This window comes from Vigna umbellata, chromosome 6 (assembly GCF_029865625.1).
Source record: "Vigna umbellata cultivar VRB3 chromosome 6, Vumbellata_1.0, whole genome shotgun sequence".
In the NCBI taxonomy this organism is placed as follows: Eukaryota; Viridiplantae; Streptophyta; class Magnoliopsida; order Fabales; family Fabaceae; genus Vigna; species Vigna umbellata.
Window position 1 is genome coordinate 8,326,977 of NC_142170.1, and position 22,458 is coordinate 8,349,434.

A 22,458-nucleotide genomic window follows, 5' to 3' on the forward strand; every position below is an offset into this window, starting at 1 on the left:
GACCCGATTTACTATATACACAGCCGTCTTAAGTGCTTCAGTCCACAAGAACTGAGGAAGTTTTGAATTACTCCTCATACTTCTCACCATATCCATCAAGGTTCGATTTCTTCTTTCTGCTACACCATTCTGATCTGGAGAGCCAGGCATGGTATATTGGGCAACAATCCCATGTTCTTGAAGAAATCTAGCAAACGGACCAGGTGCTTGTCCACTCTCCGTGTATCTACCGTAGTACTCTCCACCTCTGTCTGATCTCACAATCTTAATTTTCTTTCCACATTGTAACTCTACTTCAACTTTAAAAACTTTAAAGGCATCTAAGGCTTCATCCTTAGAATGAAGTAAATACAAATACATGTATCGTGAGTAATCATCTATAAAGGTGATAAAGTATTTTGGACTACTTGCGTCCATATCCGGACAACAAATATTTGTATGAATAATTTCTAGTAAACTTGAACTCCTCTTAGCACCTCTTTTGGACTTGTTAGTTTGCTTACCCTTTATGCAATCCACGCAAGTCTCAAAATCAGTAAAATCCAAAGTACTAAGTACTCCTTCATTTACTAATCGCTTAATTCTCTCAATGGAGATATGTCCCAATCTACGGTGCCATAAAACAGAAGAATCCTCATTCATAACACATCTTTTTAACCCAGCGGAAACATGCATAGAACTATAAGCAGCGTTGTTTTGCAATTTAATAAAGTAAAGACCATCGCATAATTCCCTAAAGCCAATAACTTTGGATTTATTCAATAAAGTAAAACCAGAATCCATAAAGTTAAAGGAAAAACCCAAAGGTGCAAGTTGTGAAATAGAAATCAAGTTCTTGCTAAAACTAGGAACATAAAAGGTCTTTTCTAAACATAAAACAAAACCACTGCTTAAAACTAAATTGCACGTCCCAATGGCTTCAACATGTGAACTCATCTTGCTTCCTGAATAAATGTGTTGCTCACTTCCAATCGGTTTCCTTAGGTTTTCCATACCCTGCAAAGTATTAGAAACATGGATTGTAGAACCAGAATCAATCCACCATGTGTTATGATTAAAACTAGTCAAATTAGATTCATAACAGACAAAAGCAAACAAGTTACCTTTCTTTTCAAGCCAATCCTTAAACTTTTGACATTCCTTCTTCATGTGTCCCTTCTTTTTACAAAAGAAACATCTAGACTCCTTCTTAATAACTGGTTGAGCAGGAATCTTTCCCTTCTTATTAACTTGGTTCTTCTTATTCTTAAATGAAGTGGTCAAGTTCACCTTCTCCCCTTCTTCCATCAATAGCCTTTCTTCTTCTTGAACACACATGGTCAATAATTCATTAATCGACCACTTGTCCTTATGTGTGTTGTAAGAGATTTTAAAGGGAGCGTAATGGTGAGGCAAAGTGCACAAAATATAGTGCACTAGGAAAGAATCAGACATGGTAACTTCCAAAGCTTTTAGTTGAGCCACAATGTCCCTTATGCGCATGATATGATCACGCACTCCCTTAATACCAGTGAGCTTTAAGGATGAAAACTGCATTATAAGAGTACTGACAAGAGATTTGTCAGATGTCGTAAACTGCTCATCAATAGCCCTCAGTAAATCCTTGACATTCTCATACTGATCAACCGAACCCCGGATTCCAGCGGAAATATTGGTTTTTATGAACATTACAGAAAGACGATTTGACCTCTCCCATTTTTCATAAAGTTCAATGGCATCTGAAGTGCTAGTCTCAGTAATACCCGGTGGTTCAGGTTTTCTAATAGCATAGTCTATGTCAATCCAGCCTAAATGAAGAAGAACTCTCTCCTTCCAAATCTTATAATTATCTCCTTTCAATTCGGGAACACCACACTTGATATCAGAAATATTCACAGATTGAGAAACTGCAAATTCAAAATTTTCATGTTCATTATCAAAATTTGAGACTAAAATAAATATCATGTTTTACCAATGTAAAACATGTCTTTACCAATAAGTCTATTAACATAAAACTTGTCTGTGAGATAAAGTCTTACTCAATTAGACTCATTTAACCTAATGATAAAACTATTAAATTATATCACATTCCTAATTCTTGTGGGAAATTTAAGAATTATAATAAATATTTTATCCTAATTAATCATACAAATGTAAGGAAAATCCTGTGGGTATATTTCATCACATTATATATAATTAATTACAATTAATGTTTCAATAAAGTGATCTTTATAATATAATTTAATTAATTAAAGATGTTGTGGCTACTCTGTAATTATTAAAAATTATATTTATCACTAAACATTAAATTCTCTCTTATATTTAATCTAAATAAAATATAAGATTCATATTATAAATATATAATATTCAAAAAAAAAATTTAAATATTATACTAACACGCACCGAATAAACTTAATAGCGTGTGTAAAACTGGAGCCTATCACAAAAGTAACTAACATATATAATATATATGCAAACGTGCTATACCAGAAAAGCACCGAAAAAGGCAATGCAACTTTCGTACTATATATATATATATATATATATATATATATATATATATATATATATATATATATATATATATATATATATATGTGAAAAGCAAAGATCAATCTGAAATGAAACCAGAAAACAGCGTACCTTTCACCTCCGGTGCACATATGTATGTAACAGGTAAAGAAAAAAATAAAATAAAATAAAAATTGAAAGGTTTAATCCTTTCGAATATCCCTATTTCTGTAGGATCGTCTCAAGTAGGTCCTCGTATTGTAAATGTTCTCGATTAGGTCCCTTATTATGAAAAATTGAATCAATTTAGGCCTTACCGTTAGTTCCATACTAACACCGTTAAAGGGGGTGACACGTGTCAATTTGTGGTTTTTTTAAATTTTTTAATTATATTTTTATTATTTTTATTTTTATTTTTTATTTTTTATTTTATTTTTTATTTTTTTAAAGGTAAAATTTAAAAATGTCACGTGTCAAACTGATAGTGCGCCACGTGGCAATGGCAGTGTGACATGGCACTAACAGTGCCACATGTCATTGTCAAGCCACGTGTCATTGCATTAGTCTCAATTTGGTCCCTGTATTTTTATTATGTTGCAATTTGATCCCTGTATTTTTATTTTGTCTCAATTTAGTCTTAATTTTAAAAATTAAACAATTTTTCCCTCCTCAAATTCAAACAAAGTTTAAATTGTATATATTTAAATAACATAACATAACACCAGCATGTTATGTCACTCTTTTTCTTAAACCCTTATAGATATATTTAAATAACATAATTAACATTTCTATGATTAAGTAAATATAAATATAATTAAATTTAATCTTGTTAAAAATATTTATTAAAAATATTGATTTTAATAAAAATATTTGTTAAGATTTATATACAATTTAAATTTTGTTTGAATTTGAGGAGGGAAAAAATTGTTTAATTTTTAAAATTAAGACTAAATTGAGACAAAATAAAAATACAGGGATCAAATTGCAACATAATAAAAATACGAGGACCAAATTGAGACTAATGCAATGACACGTGGCTTGACAATGACATGTGGCACTGTCAGTGCCATGTCACACTACCATTGCCACGTGGCACACTATCAGTTTGACACGTGGCATATTTAAATTTTACTTTTAAAAAAATAAAAAATAAAATAAAAATAAAAATAAAAATAATAAAAATATAATTAAAAAATTTAAAAAAACCACGAACTGACACGTGTCACCCCCTTAACGGTGTTAGTATGGAACTAACGGTAAGGCCTAAATTGATTCAATTTTTCATAATAAGGGACCTAATCGAAAACATTTACAATACGAGGACCTATTTGAGATGATCCTACAGAAATAGGGATGTTCGAAAGGATTAAACCAAATTGAAATGCAAAACCAAACGCCATTTCAATCATCTTCAACCTCCAGCATCAAAATATTTCACAGAAATTTTCACAGAAAGCTTTCTTCTTTCTACCCAGTTTCAAAACAATTGATAAAATTAAAAAACACAATACGCACAGAGGAGTGAACCAGATAAGGCAGAGGATAAACGTTGCTCTGATACCAAATGTAAAAATATGTAACAGATTCATACTGAAGATTCAATAAATCTAAATATATCAAGCAAGCACATTTAATCATATTCAGATTTACAAGAATAAAAGCGGAAGCAGAAAGACCAACCTCCAGCCATTGTTGTACGCTTGCCTAATTTCTAGTTTCTGAACCCTTGCTCTTAAAACACGATGGTGATGTATATGAAGTAAAGAGTAGGCTCAGTGACCTAATATGAAATTTTTCTGTACTCTATATCACTCCAAAAACCATCACAGAGTATTTAACGTTAAAAGAGATTATTGTGGGAATAATAGCACACCCACACGTTTGAAAACGGTTTTAAAATGGACCACTTCCAGAATATTAACTGCTTTATAATATTAACTAAAAGAAATAAAATAAATGGGAAAAATATAATATTAAATAATATAATATTAAAAATATAACCTCTCTTCTGTATAAGGCTAACATGCCTTACATCAAGAATGATGCATCACTCTAAATATTTCTATGTTAAAGTTTCAAGAACATAAATGAAGCTTAACACAAGAATTTATAATTTCAAATACTTTTTATTTATTTATTGTAATACAGGACATTGTTTGATACAATATCTTTAAAAGAAATAACATTTAAATTCAATAAACGTATCATCTACAATGTATTTGTATAAGGCTAACATGCCTTACATCAAGAATGATGCATCACTCTAAATATTTCTATGTTAAAGTTTCAAGAACATAAATGAAGCTTAACACAAGAATTTATAATTTCAAATACTTTTTATTTATTTATTGTAATACAGGACATTGTTTGATACAATATCTTTAAAAGAAATAACATTTAAATTCAATAAACGTATCATCTACAATGTATTTGTCCAACTCTATCTAAAGAGAGATGACTCTCAATAAAATAGGGAGGATCTTCAAAACGTTTAACACCATCATCAAGACACAATGATAATGCATGTTTCGCAAGACCATCCGCAACTGAGTTCACTTCCCTAAACACATGATTCCAATAAATCTTATTAGCAGTCTTAGTCATCCGAATGATTGAAGAAATGACATTTTCACTTGTATCATCATAATTCTTTTCCTCATCTAATGTGGTGGTAATGATCTCAATAGCAAATTTAGAATCACTTTCAACAATTAAGTTTTTGTACCCCTTCAATATGGCTGCTCTGATTCCAATCTTGATTGCCCTCAACTCAGCCATCAATGCTGAGGAATTTTTCAAGCCACTAGAAAAACCAAAAACAAATTTCCCTTCAGAATTCCTCACAACTCCTCCCGCACCTGCTTTATTTCCATTGACCGTGAATGCTCCATCACAATTAATCTTCACAAATCCTTCAATAGGTGGTGTCCACCATATTAATCTTGTAAATCTTGAATTGTCCTCCTATCAAATGTTTCACAAGTTAATTCAAATTAAAGTTAAAACAGTGACATATACATGATACTCTATAATAAAAAGGTAAATAATGTACCTTTTGTGTTTTAACACAAATTTCCTTTGAATCAGACCATGGATGTATATTTCGACATTGGTCACCGTATATACAGTTACCACTTATCCAATATTTACATGCAGTTGATGACAAACCAATTTGAGGAAGAGTTGTTGGCCATGTCTCCTTGTACAAAAACCTTTGATGATATTTGTTGCATCCTCCTATTGGCCAATATAGAGAGCTTGATGTTGTTTCATTTACTTCATCATTGTTAGAACTTTAAGAAAATGACAAAAAGAACTAAGAGAAAAAATTGATCTGAGAGAAATGCAATCTGTATGCTAGAAAAGAATTTCAAATCATGGTTGGAAATGAGAGTGGAGTGGGTAATAAATAACTTTGAATTTTGAGGAAGCATTTAAAGTTTTAAATATCTTTCTATTAATTTTAATTATTTTATTGGAGTAACTAATTTGAAAATACAGTGAAATATTTTTCAGATTAATTTTCCAAGAACATAAATACTATTAAATAGAATCCTAACAACCTTACAAGATATCTCTAGTTTTTAAAATCAGATAAATTTTTATTTTAAAAACATACCCGTATATATATATATATATATATATATATATATATATATATATATATATATATAAACCTGATACAAGGAAAATTGAATTCTTGATTGTATCTTTTTAATTCTTTAAAAAATAATTTCGTGAAAAATATTAAAATGCTTCGTTTCTTGTCCATCTAAATGTTAAATAAAGTAAATACTTATATTTAAGACATAACAGAATTACCTATTTTTTATGTACGATATGTTATTTTCCTCTTCGTTGTTATTTGTCATAAAGGAAAATATTTTTAGTCACTCCATATAAATACTTTCAAAACAGTTCGTAAATGTATAACATATATATGAAACCGCACATTTCATTTATAGAATAATAAATTACAGTTACATTTAGTAAGTTTGATAATAAAAATCAAACCACATCTTATAATTGATTGAAATAATAACTGTTGGAACTAATATTTGACTAACGAAAATTTTAAGAAATAATGATATAATGAGGACGGTTATCTAAATATCATTGAAAAAAGTTATTAAATTTTGAAATTTGAAGGAATCATTGCCTTGTATCAAGAATGATGCATCACTCTAAATATTTCTATGTTAAAGTTTTAATAACATAAAGGTTTAAACCCTCCCTTGGTCCTCAAGTTTGTATGAAAATCTCAGTTGGGTCCTCAAGTTTTTTTCTGTCTCAATTGGGTCATATTTTTTGTAAAAATGAACAAATTTTACCCTAACCGTTAAATGGTAACAAACGGCGTTAGTTGGTGCTGACGTGTTGCATAATTAATACGCTGATGTCAAAATATTTGATTACGTGGAATTTTTATTTAATTTGAGAGATTATGACATCGCGATCGTTCTCTTCTTCTCCTTCGTTTTGGTCTTCTATCCTGCGCAAGGATTCTTCTCCTTCCTTTTGCTTTCTCTATTGTGGGCGTTCCTTACCCTAAAAAAAATCACGATGCTGAGGGCACTGCACCTTGCTCCTTGAGTTCTCTCCCTCGGTGTCCACACCATTGGAAACAAGATCATTGCCTCCAGTCATAAATTTTTCAGTCTGGTTTCTTCTTTAATGAGTACTGTACATGTTTTGTAGCTTCAATCAAATTTTAACCTAGAGAATTTGTTTTTTATTTTATTTTTCTTTTTTTCTTAAATTGATTGATGTCTGGTAATTTTAGGGACTATAACGGCATTTCTGCAGTTCCAGATTGCGATAGGGTTAATTTTAGGGAACATGTCTCTCTCACACCACTGAATGAAGTTTCAAATTTGACCACACCCCATGAGTCTCTTCTCTGTTTTTGTTTACTTTCTTCTCTTCTGAAGCTTAAAGTTTCTTCTTCCTTCTAATTCGGAAATAAAAGTTTGTGTTTTGCAGCACCGTATTTAGAATTTGGGCCTGACTTATCCCCCACAAATTTGATTTGTAAGCGAAAAGATGCATAAGCTATATAAGCTCTTATTAGGCACAGTCTTTGGCCAATGTAGGACTTGATTTTTTGAAATACCTGATTCTGGGTTTGCTTGAAATCATGGAGTTTTCTGGGATGGTTATTTTTTTATATAACAAAAAATGAAGGTTTAACCAATGGAAGTGTTTCTTGCTATTTGGAATGTTGTTGTGGGTAATCACCCTCAGTCACAGGCAAAACCAATGGAAGTGTTTTCCTCTTTGGCTTTTCCGCAGAGAGAGAAAATGATTGCAGTTACTAGAATGGGAGAGAGAGAGAGTTTTGAAAGTGGAAAGGAAAGGGTGAAACTTTGAAGATGGAAAGACATATGGAGTGTGACAGTAGGCAATGGCGTGAGTGAGTGTTGGACTGCATCAGCATCAGAGAGAACAGCCCATAAAGAATAAAGTTGAGTCCGGTGTTGCCAATGGGGGAGGAAGCAGAGGGGGAGGGAGGAGAAGATCTGGTTCTAGTCAAAACATCACCACGTCATAAAGGTTGCCATGTCATAATTTCTCAAATTAAATAAAAATTCCACGTAATAAAAATTCCACGTAACTATGCAACACGTCAGCACCAACTAACGCCGTTTGTTACAATTTAACGGTTAGGGTAAAATGTGTTCATTTTTACAAAAAATATGACCCAATTGAGACAGAAAAAAACTTGAGGACCCAACTGAGATTTTCATACAAACTTGAGGACCAACGGAGGGTTTAAACCTAACATAAATGAAGCTTAACACAAACAAGAATTTGTAATTTCAAATACTTTTTATTTATTTATTATAATATAGGACATTGTTTGATACAATATTTTAAGAAAAATCACATCTAAATCCAATAAATGTATCATCTAAAATGTGTTTGTCCAGCTCTATCTAAAGAGAGATGACTCTCAATAATAAAATAGGGCGGATCTTCAAAAAGTTTAACACCATCATTCAGGACACAGTGATAATGCATGTTTGGCATGATCATCCGCAATTGAGTCCACTTCCCTAAACACATGATTCCAATAAATCTTATTAGCTGTCTTAGTCATCCAAATGATTGAAGAGATGGCATTTTCACTTGTATCATCATAATTCTTTTCTTCAGCTAGTGTGGTGTTAATGATCTCGATAACAAATTTAGAATCACTTTCAACAATTAAGTTTTTGTACTCCTTCAATATGGCTGCTTTGATTCCAATCTTGATTGCCTTTAATTCAACTATCAAAGCTGAGGAATTTTTCAAGCCATTAGATAAACCAAAAAAAAATATTCCTTCATAATTCCTCACAACTCCTCCTGCACCTGCTTTATTTCCATGGAGAGTGAAGACTCCATCACAATTAATCTTCACAAATCCTTCAATAGGTGGTGTCCACCATATTAATCTTGTAAGTCTTGAATTGTCTTCCTATCAAATGTTTCACAAGTTAATACGAATTAAAGTTTAAAAAAATGGCATATACAATATACGTTATAGTAAAAAGGTGAAAAATGTACCTTTTGTGTGTTAACACAAATTCCTTTAAATCAGACCATGAATGTAAATTTCAGACATTGGTCACTGTATATACAGTTACCACTTATCCAGTATGTACATGTAGTTAATGACAAACCAATTTGAGCAAGAGTTGTTGGCACAATCTCCTTATACAAAATCCTTAGATGATATTTGTTGCATCCTCCGATTAGCCAATATAAAGGGTTTGATCTTGTTTCATTTACACCGATGTGTTTCATCATTGTTACAACTTTAAGTGAAAAGAACTAAGAGAAACAATTGATTTAAGAGAAATGGAATTTGTATGCTAGAAAAGAATTTCAAATCTTGTTTGAAAATGAGAGTAGGGTGGGCTATAATAAGTTTGAATTTTGATGAAGCACTTAATGTTTTAAAATATCTTTATTTTAATTTTAATTATTTTGATTGGAGTATCTAATTTAAAATAGAGTGAAATGATTCTTGATTGTTTCTTTTAATTCTTGAAGTGAAAAACAATAAAGAAAGCTCTATTTAAATGTTAAAAGAGAAAATAGATATATTTTACTATAGTTACCTTTTAAAATATAACATAGAAGTATAAATGAAAGTCACCTTAATAAATTTAGTAAAAGAAACAAATAATATATTATAGGTTTAAACCCTTGGATCGTCGGGGAATCTATGGTCATCGTTTTTTCAATTGTCAAAATTAGGTCCATATACTTGTAAAATGTCTCAATTAGGTCCAAATATTTGAAAAGTAAGCCAATTAAGCCATGTCCGTTAAGTTTTCACAAACGTTAAAATGTGATGACAGTGAATTTGGTGAGGTGAATATTTTATTAGGTGGAAATAATTAAATTATGACATGGAATTTAATAAATTAAAAAAAAAATAGAAGCAGCATTCAAAAAAACCCTAGCTTCATTCCTCCTCACCCTAAGAGCATCTCATCCTCCGTTAACCTCATTAGCCATGATCAACTTCTCTTTGCCAACCAACACCGTAAAAACCCCAAAATGACGAACCCTAAATCGTTCCTGTTCTGTTCACCACCGCTCCTCTCTTTATCACTGTTCTGTTCAGCACCGTAAAAACCCCAAAGTGGGTTTAGGGTTTTGGTGTACGAAAGAAATTGAGGATGAATTTGATGGGTGGAAGAAATGCCACGCAATGCATAAACTTTGCATCTTCACTTTCAATATGCAGTATAAAAATGGGTGGAAGAAAACTGATTGGGATCAGTGAGAAATTAGAATAAGAGATCGATGGAAGAGAGAGAGAAAGCGTCAGGGCGATGTGCTCACGGTTGTTCGTCAATGGAGGATGCTAGAATTGCGTTTTTGTTTTTGGCTCTCCTTACAAGTCTCAAAGCAGGCTGAAGGAAGATGATGTTCGCGATGGAAGGCGTGAATCGCAGCTGTTATGACGACTTCCTGGGGTTCTTGTGCTTGGATTCTGTTTTGGATGCAGATTGCGTTTGCATTTTCTGTATTTCCTTTTGAAAGTTGAAGGCGCGACAAAGGCAATCGCAACGACGTCATGCTCGTGGTGGATAGCGGTCTTGCGACGGTGGCGGTTCGGTAGTGGCGGCTGGGGTTTTTGTCTAAAGGAAAATTAGGGTTTTTGGAGGTAAGAGATTATGGGTGGTGATGTGGCAGGCTAAAGGGCGATGATTGGTTGGAGGAATAAATTTTACCACGTCAAAAACTCTAAATTTTTAAAAAAATTCCACATAATAAAACACTCTTACATCAGCGTGCACCACATCATCACATTTTAACGTGGTCTGTGAAAACTTAACGGACAATAATAGGTTTAATTTTTCAAATATTTGGACCCAATTGAGACATTTTACAAGTATATGGACAAAATTTTGACAGTTGAAAAAATGAGGACCCTTAAGATTCTCCAACAAATATGAAAATGATATGAAGGTTTAAACCTATATTATATAATCAAATTCAATTTGATTAGATATGATTGTAATTTAATTAATTATCTTCAATCAATTATCTTTATCAATTTATGAGATATATTTTGGACTAAATAGATTTATATCTCTGTATAATAAAGTATAATATATTACCAACAAATTATTAACAAAAATAGGTTATTTTAGTAAACATATTGATAATGTTGAAGTATTTGCTATTATTTAAATATCTTTGGAGAAGATTATTAAATTTTGAAAACAACACATTTTTAATAAAAAGATAGGTAATTTTGTTAAACATACTGATAATCTTAAAGATGTGGGTGAAGTGTTACTTTTTAAAGATTTTTGAAAATAATAATTAAATTTTAAAATGTTTTCATTTCAAGGGTTTACTCAAGTCAAATTCAATCTAGGTTAAGTTATGAATATGTTTATAACTTTTCTGTGTATAATATTTATCGTAAAATTTACCATTATTATACCGATTATTAAATTTTTTAATTTACTAAAAATAATTCTTTATCAGTTACAGTAAAGTTATTATTGTTTTTTCTTATTACATAATCAAAATTAAAAAAACATTAAACTGACTAAAAGATTAAGAAACTGATTCGTATTTTGTCTTTTTCTTTTATTATGTTTTTTAGAATAAACTAAGAACAATAATCTTGACTTTTCAGTTATAAGGATCTGAATTAAAATTTCTACGGTGAAAAATGTGAATAATAAATTTCATGCAGGGCCTTTTCTACCTGCACCTATTTCTTCCATCGCATCCCATAAAAGTTTCCTGTAAAAATTATAATCCCAAACAACCTCAAATCATAATAAAGAAGTTATTTTTAAATTTAAAAAATTGTCCTTCAAAATACTCAAAATATATAAAAAAAATGCATTTCAGATTAAATATTTTTAAATTTGAAAATATATTTCAGACAATCATTTTGAAATATAAAAAAAGCTCAGGTTTAGGTATATAATTTTAACGAGGAGTAAAATTGGGATATTAGATTTTTATAGGGTGGAGGAGGTGGAAAAAATGGCCTTTATGTAGTGTCCTTGGAATCCAATACTGTGTTCTCCTTCAACCCTTGTTTTTCTCATACAATTTCCCAACAAAGAAAACTTCAAGATACCAAACTAATATTATGAAGAGTATTTCCAGTACTCAACTAGATAAAAGGTGGTTCACCTATATTTTTTTAGGTTCTTTATACATAATGTGAGAATAATTTCATATGCCAAAAAACAAGGACTGAATGACCTCATATTTTGTTTTGAAACAATTTGAAGTAACTTGAAATTATTTGATCCTGTGAGAAGTCTGTGTAGTATCCTCTTTCCACTGAAATACCTTCTTCTCTTGCTAGGCTCTCAACTTCTTCTTGTACTCTTTCACCACCAACTTTATTTGGATCCAACAGATTACAGGCTACCTCAATGACACCTTCAGCATGTGCAAGTGCCATGGCCTGTACAGAGGGAAGTCCACCACCTCTTCCACTGACCCGTTTGGCAATTCTCCGAACAGCATTAATATCAGAAGACAATAGAGGGATATTGTAGTTATCAACCCAATTGGTGGCTCCAATGACAGCAACACCTTTTGCTGATGTTACTTGAGAAGGACCCCTATCAGGTTTCAGTGGTAAAGAGTCTGATTTTAGTCCCCCAATCCATTGATTTTCGCTAGAATTTGGCTTAAAATAACCAAATACTCTTCTGATTGAATCCAGTGTCCTCCCCTCCTCATGAGCTGCTCCATATAGATAGGTGGGAACTGCCAAACATATACATTTAAAAGATGATTGGCAATTCTATAGTCACCTTATCAACCTTACTTATCAAACTAATTCTATACAGACAAGGAAACATCTGAACAAAATGAAACTTGGGAGCTAAGAAGAATTAACCATGAATGCATGATTTTTCAGCAGCATAAAAACAGAATGGGGTTCTGGAAGTTTATTTCTGCATAAAACTAAAGAGGTTATTTGATTTTCCCATGTATAGAAATCTTGAAGATTAACAATCCTAGAGTTGGTTATCCCAATATTCGGCAGAGCCTGAAAAGCTGTAATGCTTATGCCACCAATTTAGTAAAGAAGTATTTTGAGAAATGTTTGGATGTATAATGTGATAGCAGAAGTATAGAGCTGATAAGCTACCAGAACCCGGCCAATGTCACTTTTGGGGTGTGGTGGACTTTTATGTATTTTGGGCAAAGGTCCTATATGCAAAAATATAAGTGCTGGTGAGTTCTTAAATAGTCATTTAGACTCTACAACCTATCATGTAGTGCGTGAATCAATTGATTCATAGTTATTGTTTAATCAGTCTCTCAAGTTCGAGTCTTAGATATTACACTAGTGATATTATCTAAGGGAGAACTTTGACAGAATAGTCCTATACAGAAACATAGATTTGGCCTCTACATCCATAGAAAGATAGATACTATAAACCTACAACTGTTTTTATAGTATTTTTCTCTTAAGCATCTGCACATTACCTTACCAGTAGTGGATACAAACTTCTGATTCAGCATAACACAGGTTAATCAAGATTGAAGACCCTCAACCCATACATTATATGCTACTAACCTTGAAGATTAGAACCCATGTCCGTGGCTAAACATCTAGCAGTGGTAGCTGCTTGATCCAAGGAAGCATCAAGCAAGGGGTGAAAACAAATGTGGTCCACAACACCAAGTCGAGGATGAGTCCCAGAATGCACATCAAAATCAATGGTATCAAAAGCAGCCTTAGCCATTGCTAACACAGCATTTGCCAGGTGAGATGGCCCTGAAACACCCATTTCAGAGACAAGGGTGTAGCCAACTCTGTTGTAGGCCACATCCTCGAACTTGTTGATTATGGGAGCCAAAGGGAAAAGCGTGGAAGCTCGTTCTATTGATTCCAACGCAATTCTGTTCCTGCTCTCTGATATGTACACCTTGCAGCAACCCACAACGGATTTCAACATGTTTCTTCACAATCAACATTCATCACCACTTAATTGGTGTGAGTGAAACAACAAAAATCACTTACCTTTAGACATGTTCCCACAATCCATTTTCGACCACAATCCCAACAACAAAAACAAAACCTTATCTCGGATATTTTTTTAAAACATGGGTTACGACATCGAAGAGTAAAGACACGTAGAGAAGGTAATTCAGGTGGATATGTTAATCTCCAACACAGAAAATGCCAAAATCCGAGAGAATTACAAGATGGTACACCCAAATGGCATTTGATTGAGATTTAGTGTTCTACTAACCAAATGAGATAGATATAATGAAAGGGGAAAAAACAACGACAACTGCAATAACAAAACCTTCGAATACCCGTTTTCAGTTCAAGTCTGGGAACCGAACAAAGGAACGTCGATTTTCAGTTCTCGGCATTATGAACCAAAGAAACGAAGAATTTGGGTGTTACTCCTCCGCCACCAAAACTTGCTTCCTCCACCAGCCCATTCCCCTTTTACTCTTTTTTTAATTTTTTCATTTCTAGTTTACCTTATGAAAATTTTAGAGTTAATATTATTTAAAATCTCACTTGGACATTCATTTTCTTTATCATTCTTCTCTCTTTTTCTTTATTATTTTTCCCAGGTTGTCTCTTACGTTTCACTACCCTTGGATTGTCTCTCATGTTTCACTTCTTCTTCTCTTTTATAGAATTGTGACATGAGAGTGTGATGGACTGTGTTTAGTAAGATTGAAAGTGGGGAAAGCAATTCATTTTCAGTCGTGAGTGTGGTGGTGTTTCAAGGTGCTGTCAGATACGTGAGAGGTTCAGAGGCGTGAAGGTGCGTAATAAAACCCTAAAATATAAACCGTATAATCTTTAAACGGATGTGAGCATCCGTCAACTGTCAACATCCGTTTAAGGGAAAACGGATGTCAACATCCGTCGACAGATATCGACATCCGTTTCAGATCCAAACGGATACCCGACATCCGTTTTTGGCCTGGTTATCTTCTTCCTTTCTACCAACACACACGCACACAGCAAAAAAACGCAGAGTAGAGCACAACACAGAACACAACACAGATATATATGCATTGCATTTAAAAAAAATATCATCACTAACCTTGTGAGAAAAGATGGAAGATGAGAAACGAATGTGATGAAGTTTGGATGAGAATCTGGGAGGGTTGGGAGGTGGGTGAGAAGGGGTAGAAAGATAGATTTTAGGGTTAAAGTAAATAATTAGGATTAAAAAATAAAAAGGTTATTTGTGTAATTATAAAAGGTTAGTTTTGTAATTCAAAAAATAAGTAATAAAATTGGGGAAGTGGAGGGAGAAAATGTGGTGGTGGAGGGAGTACCACCCGAAGAATTTTCACTTTTCTTTGGGCCATAAAACCAAGTAAAGGGTGTTACTCCCTCCACCACCACAACTTGCTTCCTCCACCACCCCATTCCCCTTTTACCCTTTTCTTTATTTTTTAATTCCTATTTTACCCTTATTAAAATTTTAGGGTTAATATTATTTAAAATCTCACGTACATTCATTCTCTTTATCATTCTTTCCTCTTTCTCTTTATTATTTTTCCCAGGTTGCCTCTTACGTTCCACTATCTTTGGGTTGTCTCTCATGTTCCACTTCTTCTTCTCTTTTATAGAATTGTGACGTGAGAGTGTGGTGGACTTTGTGTTTAGTAAGATTGAAAGTGGGGAAAGCAATTCATCTTCAGCCGTGACTGTGATGGTGCTTCAAGGTGCTGGTTCAAAGGCGTGAGAGGGCGTGAAGGTGCGTAATAAAACCTAAAATATAAACCGTATAATCTTTAAACGAATGTGAGCATTCGTCAACGGATGTCAACATCCGTTTAAGGGAAAACGGATGTTGACATCCGTTTTCCCTTAAACGGATGTTGACATCCGTTTTCCCTTAAACGGATGTTGACATCCGTTTTCTCTTAAACGGATGCTCACATCCGTTTAAAGATTACGGTTTATATTTTACAGTTTTTTTTATATTAATTTTGAAGATATTTAAATAATATAATTTATATTTTTTGATATATTATTTTTGAATATATTTTGATGTATTTTAATAATGTATTTTTGAGGATCTTTATTCTTATTAGTATATATTTAGATTTTTTTTATTTTGCACGTTATATATAGTTAGGATTTTTGTATAATATATATTTTTATATATGACTTTTTGTATTCTTTAATAATTATATAATTATATAAAAATTTATTTATTAGTTTAATTATAAAAGTAAATAATTAGGATTAAAAAGGAAAAAGGTTATTTTTGTAATTATAAAAGGTTAGTTTTGTAATTCAAAAAATATGTAATAGAATTAGGGAGGTGGAGGGAGAAAATGTGGTGGTGGAGGGAGTAACACCCCCAAGTAAATGTTTGTTTTTGCAGAATATAAGGATTACTCCCTACACCACCCACGTTGTTCCGTGCATCACAATATATTTTTTAAATTCCAAAACTAACTTTTATATTTTTAAAAATCCTACAGTCACACTTCTTTTCTTTAACGGATGTTGACATCTTTTGAAGAAAAAATTCTTTAACAGATATACCACATTCATTTAAGCTTAAATTTTTCTTTTAGTTTTTAGTTTATTAATTTATTATATTAATAATAATTATTTAATTAAATAAAATAAATTTAATTTACGTAATATATTATAAAAAAACAAAAAATTTAAATAATGTATAAATTAAATAAAATATAATATTTAAATAAACTAAAAAGTAAAAAAAAATATAAACGAATGTGGTCATATCGGTGTGGCACATTCCTTAAATATAATTAATTAAAAAATATCATAATTTAATTAAACTAATAATAATAATTTAATTAAATAAAATAAAATTAATTTTCATAATATATTATAAAAAATAAATAATTTAAGTAGTTTATAAATTAATTAAAATATAATATTTAAATAAACTAAAAATAAAAAAATACTTAAACAAAAAATGGATGTGACCACATGCCCGAAAATGGCACATCCGTTTGTTGATTCTAATTATTTAATTTTTTTATAATTTAATTAAAATAATAATTATTATTTAATTAAATAAAATAAATTAATTTATTACGTAATTGTATATAAATTAATTTTATTTTATTTAATAAAAAATATTATTAATTTAATTTATGTATTATTATTTAATTAATTATTTAAATATTTTTATATAATTACTTAATTGGTTGTGTCACATGTGGTCATCATTAAGGTTTTTTTTTTAAATTAATTTATAAAATATTTAATTTTTTTTGTTTTTTATAATATATTATGTAAATAAAAAATATTATTAAAATAAAATCTAAAATAAAAATAATAAACTAAAATATAAAAAAATAAGTTAAAATATATAAATGGATGTCAACATCCATTCACGGATGTCAATATTTATTGAAGGTGAAAGGAATGTTGACATCCCTCTTATTACAAGGATAAATTTGATATGGGGTGGTACAGGGAGCATTTGGTGGTGGTGATGGAGGGAACAACACCTTATAAGAACCAGGGGTGTTGCTCCCTCCACCACCACAGCCTTCTCCCTTTACCTCCCCTTTACTATTTTGCCCCTCACTAAAATTTTATTTTTAGAATTATTGTTTTCTAATTTTACTCATTTATAACATATTTCACTGATAACCTACGTAGTTCCTTGTATGAGTAAAATATTTTTCTGCAAAGCTCAGTGATCGTGAAAAGAATTATCAAGCAATCTTCCTCTTGCTTTCGGTGCAGTACGTGGTGCAATGCGTTTGTGGTGTAATGTGCTTGTCGTGGTTCCTCTCCAGGTACGTAGTCATAATCCTTCCAATAATCCTAATCCCTAAACCCTAAACCCTTCCAATAATCCTTCCAATAATCTTTCCAATAATCCTTTAACCCTAAAACGTAAAATGAAAACGAAGCCTAAACGGATGACATCCTTCAACGGATGTCAACATCCGTTTAAGGCAAAACGGACCGTTATGCCTTAAACGGATGTTGACATCCGTTGAAGGATGTCATCCATTTAAGCTTTGTTTTAATTTTATGTTTCTGTTATTATTTTATTAGATATTTTAATATTTTGATTTATTATTTTTGAATATCTTTTTAATGTATTTTAATAATGTATATTTATATTATTTTATATTTAAATATTAAAATATTAAAATAATAAAATAATAAAAATAAAAAATTTTAACTTTAAGGATATAATTGGAATTAAAGATAATTGGGGAGGTGGAGGGAGAAGGATGTGGAGGTGGAGGGAGCAACAGCCAAGAACCAGTGGTCGTTGGCTAATAATAATGTAGAAAATAACCCAAACTGTTAAGTACTAATCGCACCCCAATGGACTCTAGATATGCTAATACAACGAATTAATTCCAAATCCAAGGATGAAAAGTTTAAATTATATTGATATCTACTTCATATTCAATATTTCATGAGGAATGAAAAGATAAGATTATTTTTATTTATTTCAGTACAACTACAGAAAAAAATGTTGATAAAAATTATTGTTATGAAATTAATGTTATACTCCATCTTTCCATTTGTTTTTTCGTTTTCATAATCCTTGTTGAATTATAATTTTTGACCTTCATAATTCAAACATTAAAACTAAGTTCCTTTGCAAAGGCCATATTTGCACTAACTTCGGATTGGACCTGAGTATACGTAAAGGGAAAATATATTTCACACCTTTTCCGGGTCGTGAAATTGGTTGAAGGAAAGGGAAAAAATGAGGATAAAAAAATGGAAAAGAGATATAAGAAAATGAAGTTTTAACCAATAATTTTTACAGAGACGTAGAGATAGAATGCAGAGACAGTAAAACAGTGTTGTTTTCACATAATAATCTTAAAAATAAAAAAGAGAAAGAAAGCAAAGACAAGATAACCGTAGAGTAAGAGAAATAATGGAGAAAATATCATTTTTCAAGAATGTATTATTAATTTGGTGTTTGCTGATGTGAAGGACACTGTTAATGTAAACTAATCGTGCATGGTGGTTTAAAGAATAACAATTATAGTGCTGGACCATGTAAACAGTTTGCACTATTAGCAAAATTTGTCAATCAAAACTTGTATATTTCTTTGACGTCCATTATCTAAATAGAGATCTGAGGTAGTGGTTGCTGCAGTTCATATGTTTTTCTGCCAGACTTCTAGTTGAACGAGATTGCACTTTACACTTCTTTCTTGAACCTGCCAATATTAGATAAATTCAACTATAAAGAAAAAAAAATGGATTGGCTTGTAATTGAAAATTTAGATAATTTGCTGAGTTTTAACATGACGTCGCACATTAAAAATGTTATGAATACACAGTGTGGTGGATGAAATGTGAATTTGTATTATAAGCATTGGATATTGATTTTTTTTAGTAAATTAAATATATTTGAAATTCTTAAACTTCAAATGCTAAATTGGAATTGATTTCCTTTCTAAATTTTAATATATATTTTTCTCAAAACTTAAAAAATAAATTGATATAATTCTCTATTTCAGTAACATTATGAGTTGTAATATGTGAAAATGTATAAATAATTCAAATATTGGTTTAAAATATTGTTTCAGACATAAAAAAATTAATTCAATTGAATTAGATAGACTATATTTATTTATTTTTTTAAGTTTGAAAAGTTAAAATCATATTTAATCCTAGTTTAAGCTCTTTAATAAAAGTTGAACTCTTTTTCTCAAAATTAGTTACCTCAAAGACATATATGGCCTGGAAAATATCATAGAACTCTTCTAAGAGTTGTTTCTCTTGTGCTACAACTTTTGCTAATTCTGATAGCGTGGCAATAGTCTTATCAACCTCCTGATGAAGCAATATTTGATTTGAATATAACTGCTCAGAGATAATAACAGACTAAATAACACAGTTTTAACAATTGAAAACATACGGGAGATGATAAAGTAGTAAAAATTGACTTGATGCGAGCCGTGAGATCAGTTGCCTGCCGTAGAGCAATCGATGTTGATTGCATGTTCACCTGTCAGAATAGAATTGAATTCAGTCAATACACTTTTCCTATTACTTCTGATATGGTAACATTTTCTACTTTCCACTGTATCTACTTACGTACCTTGGCACCTTCCAAAAGAGGAACTCTGCAAACAACCGAATGCAGACACTCTTTGATGGCGGTTATTGCTTGTAAGTGTTGCCTTTCCATACCTACCCATGATTCTAACAGCTTCATCTGCATAAACATCAAAATGTCATTTGAAAAAAGAAACCTTTGAAATAAGACATGTTTAACAAATCTTGATAAAGGGAGATTTACTATGACCTGAGAATACAGAACAAAAGCGACCTTCATTTCAAGCTTTTCTCTGACAAATTGCATCTTCTTTTTCAGAACAGAACGCTGTATCTTTGTGAGAGCATCCCAAACACATGTCAAATTGCTCTAAACATATTCACAAATGAGGATGTCATCAATCCATTATCCTTTCTCATTCGTTAATTGTGAGACCATATCAAGGAAAATTATAGTGTGAGGCATACACGTAGACGAATAGAAGAATCATAACCAGAGGTGAGAAATTACAAGAGTTCATCTTTGATAAACAGAAACACGTAACTTGATAAAATACTTATGTATCATATGAACATACTATTTTAAAAAGAATATGTAATCACAAAATTTTATATAAAACATAGTTTTAGAAAGTTCACGCAGTACATCTTCTATAAGTCTGCAATTCTCTCTATTCTATGTGGGTATCTACTATCAAACATACATACCTCAGCCTTGTGAGAAATGGTTCCATTCACAACCTGGGCTCTAGCATTTGCAAACCGCCATTGCATCAACCGATTATCAAACAAACGAAGCTTATGAACAACCTCCGAGCTAACACCAAAACCAATGGGCGAAAGAGACCCAAACCCACCACTTTTCTTACTCTTGAAAAGATCAAAACCCATGTTGAGCAACTTCTCCACCCCTTTCACCTTGGTAGTAGGACTAGTGGGATGGTGTTTGAAGCCCGAAAACGACATCGGTCTATCCATGCTCTCGACCGACATAGCCGGCGACTCCGCTCTCCCAGGAGACAAAGCCCACGAAGACTTCGAACTCTTGTACGATCCAGCAAGCGAATTAGCCCTCCTAATAGCCGTTTTCAACGCGAAGCGTTTCACAGCCGACGAGTCACCGTTCATGTTCGCAATATTGGAATCTGAAGTTCCCCTTCGAGGCCTTCTCAACGTTGTTGTTGCAACACTCGAATGTTCAACCTCCATGTCAGTTTTTCTCGGTGTTGTTTTTCCCGCGTCAGGTTCTGAATCGATAGAGTTTCTAGAAGAACACGAGTGTCTCCGCGAAGAGAAGGACTTGGCGTTCTCGTCCAGCAACAATCTTCCAGGAGCCATGTTGCTGTAAACGGGTCTCTTAGAAGATGGTGATTCCGAAGGTGTTGCTAATTTCGCCACGTGTCTCTCAGAGCCACCAATGCTGATGGGTGTATTAGTTGTGCCCTCTATGATTCTGTCTTCGGTGATGTGGTCGGCCAGAGTACCGGAGTTTCTCTTCGTCACCGCAGACGAAGGCCATAGTTGGTGGCGCGTGGGACCCGGGTCCTCCGTGATTGCATGGCGCCGGTTTGGGCTGGAGGATTTGCGGCGGACCGGGGAGTGGCATTCTGCGGAGTGTGTGGTTGAGTTGGGAGGTGAAGGGAGAAACCGTGAACTTGATTCGCGGGTTCGGAGTTGACGAGGTTTCGGAGATGGACTAGAAACCGGTGAACCGTTCGGCGTTTTCATGGGTCAGAGGATGTTGGAAGTAAAAACCTCGGAGCATGTTTATTTCTTTTTTCGTGTTGCATGTAAGTAAGAGTTGACACTTGAGAATGGCGCCGTAAAATATTAATCACCTTGCGCCGGCATGGATGAATTACTCGAATGCCCTTGTGGTTGGCACTGTTGGTTTACGTTTGGCAGGTGAAGTTGAAAATCATTGGCGAGAATTCGGTTTTTCCTGTTTGAGTGAGGGATGAATCAATGTATTAGTGCCACATGTTTGAAATTTCTTCGAAGTTGAAATGGCCCTAATTTTCTCAAACTTTTTCTGTTTGGTTCTAGTGCACTATATTTTAATTTAATGGGTTAGCAAGGTTTGTGTGATGTGAGCACGTTTATGGAATAATACAATCATATTTAAAAAATCTGTGACACTTGATTTCTTTCGTGGTAGTCACCTTTGAAGATGTAGATGAAACAAATATATATATTTAGTTTGAGGTAATTTTGTTGTTCTTTCATCGCTAGTTCTTGCTTATAATTTGCTATCCCTTAAACTAAATATGAAAATATGAAATGGACTAAAAAAATTAATGAATTTGAGAAAAAAAAAATGAAACCTTTTTAATTCATAAAAAAATAGGTAATGCTATATATCACTATTCCTTCCGTCAACAATTCATTTCTACTAAAGTTTTCTTCATAATCCAGCGCATGAAATGCACAACTTTTTATTAAAATACTTTCAT

At 32.2% G+C, this 22,458-nt stretch overlaps 2 protein-coding genes and 1 pseudogene across 2 annotated transcripts; all 3 read right to left on the reverse strand.

The window, feature by feature from the left end:
• Window positions 1–961: 961 nt before the first annotated feature.
• On the reverse strand, window positions 962–4,180 carry LOC148196737 (uncharacterized). Its single transcript, XM_088092554.1, has 3 exons — window positions 4,171–4,180; window positions 1,104–1,886; window positions 962–996 (listed from the first exon to the last, which is right to left on the reverse strand). Exons 1-3 carry the CDS (start codon window positions 4,178–4,180, stop codon window positions 962–964), a joined length of 828 nt encoding a protein of 275 aa, XP_087948680.1.
• A 7,858-nt stretch (window positions 4,181–12,038) lies between these two features.
• On the reverse strand, window positions 12,039–14,456 carry LOC124847083 (folic acid binding / transferase). Its single transcript, XM_047324475.2, has 2 exons — window positions 13,562–14,456; window positions 12,039–12,741 (listed from the first exon to the last, which is right to left on the reverse strand). The coding sequence occupies exons 1-2, from the start codon at window positions 13,941–13,943 to the stop codon at window positions 12,227–12,229; spliced, it is 897 nt and encodes a 298-aa protein (XP_047180431.2). The 5' UTR covers window positions 13,944–14,456; the 3' UTR covers window positions 12,039–12,226.
• A 4,470-nt stretch (window positions 14,457–18,926) lies between these two features.
• On the reverse strand, window positions 18,927–21,869 carry LOC124847081 (QWRF motif-containing protein 3-like; annotated as a pseudogene).
• Window positions 21,870–22,458: the final 589 nt, after the last annotated feature.

Excerpts from the sequence above, each read along its gene's own strand:
- LOC148196737 (XM_088092554.1), bottom strand. Across the intron at positions 997-1,103 it reads GGATTGGCTTGAAAAGAAAG|GGTATGGAAAACCTAAGGAA; the intron begins GTAACTTGTTTG and ends AATACTTTGCAG.
- LOC124847083 (XM_047324475.2), bottom strand. The coding sequence starts at position 13,943 with ATGTTGAAATCCGTTGTGGGTTGCTGCAAGGTGTACATATCAGAGAGC. Across the intron at positions 12,742-13,561 it reads CATGGGTTCTAATCTTCAAG|TTCCCACCTATCTATATGGA; the intron begins GTTAGTAGCATA and ends TATGTTTGGCAG.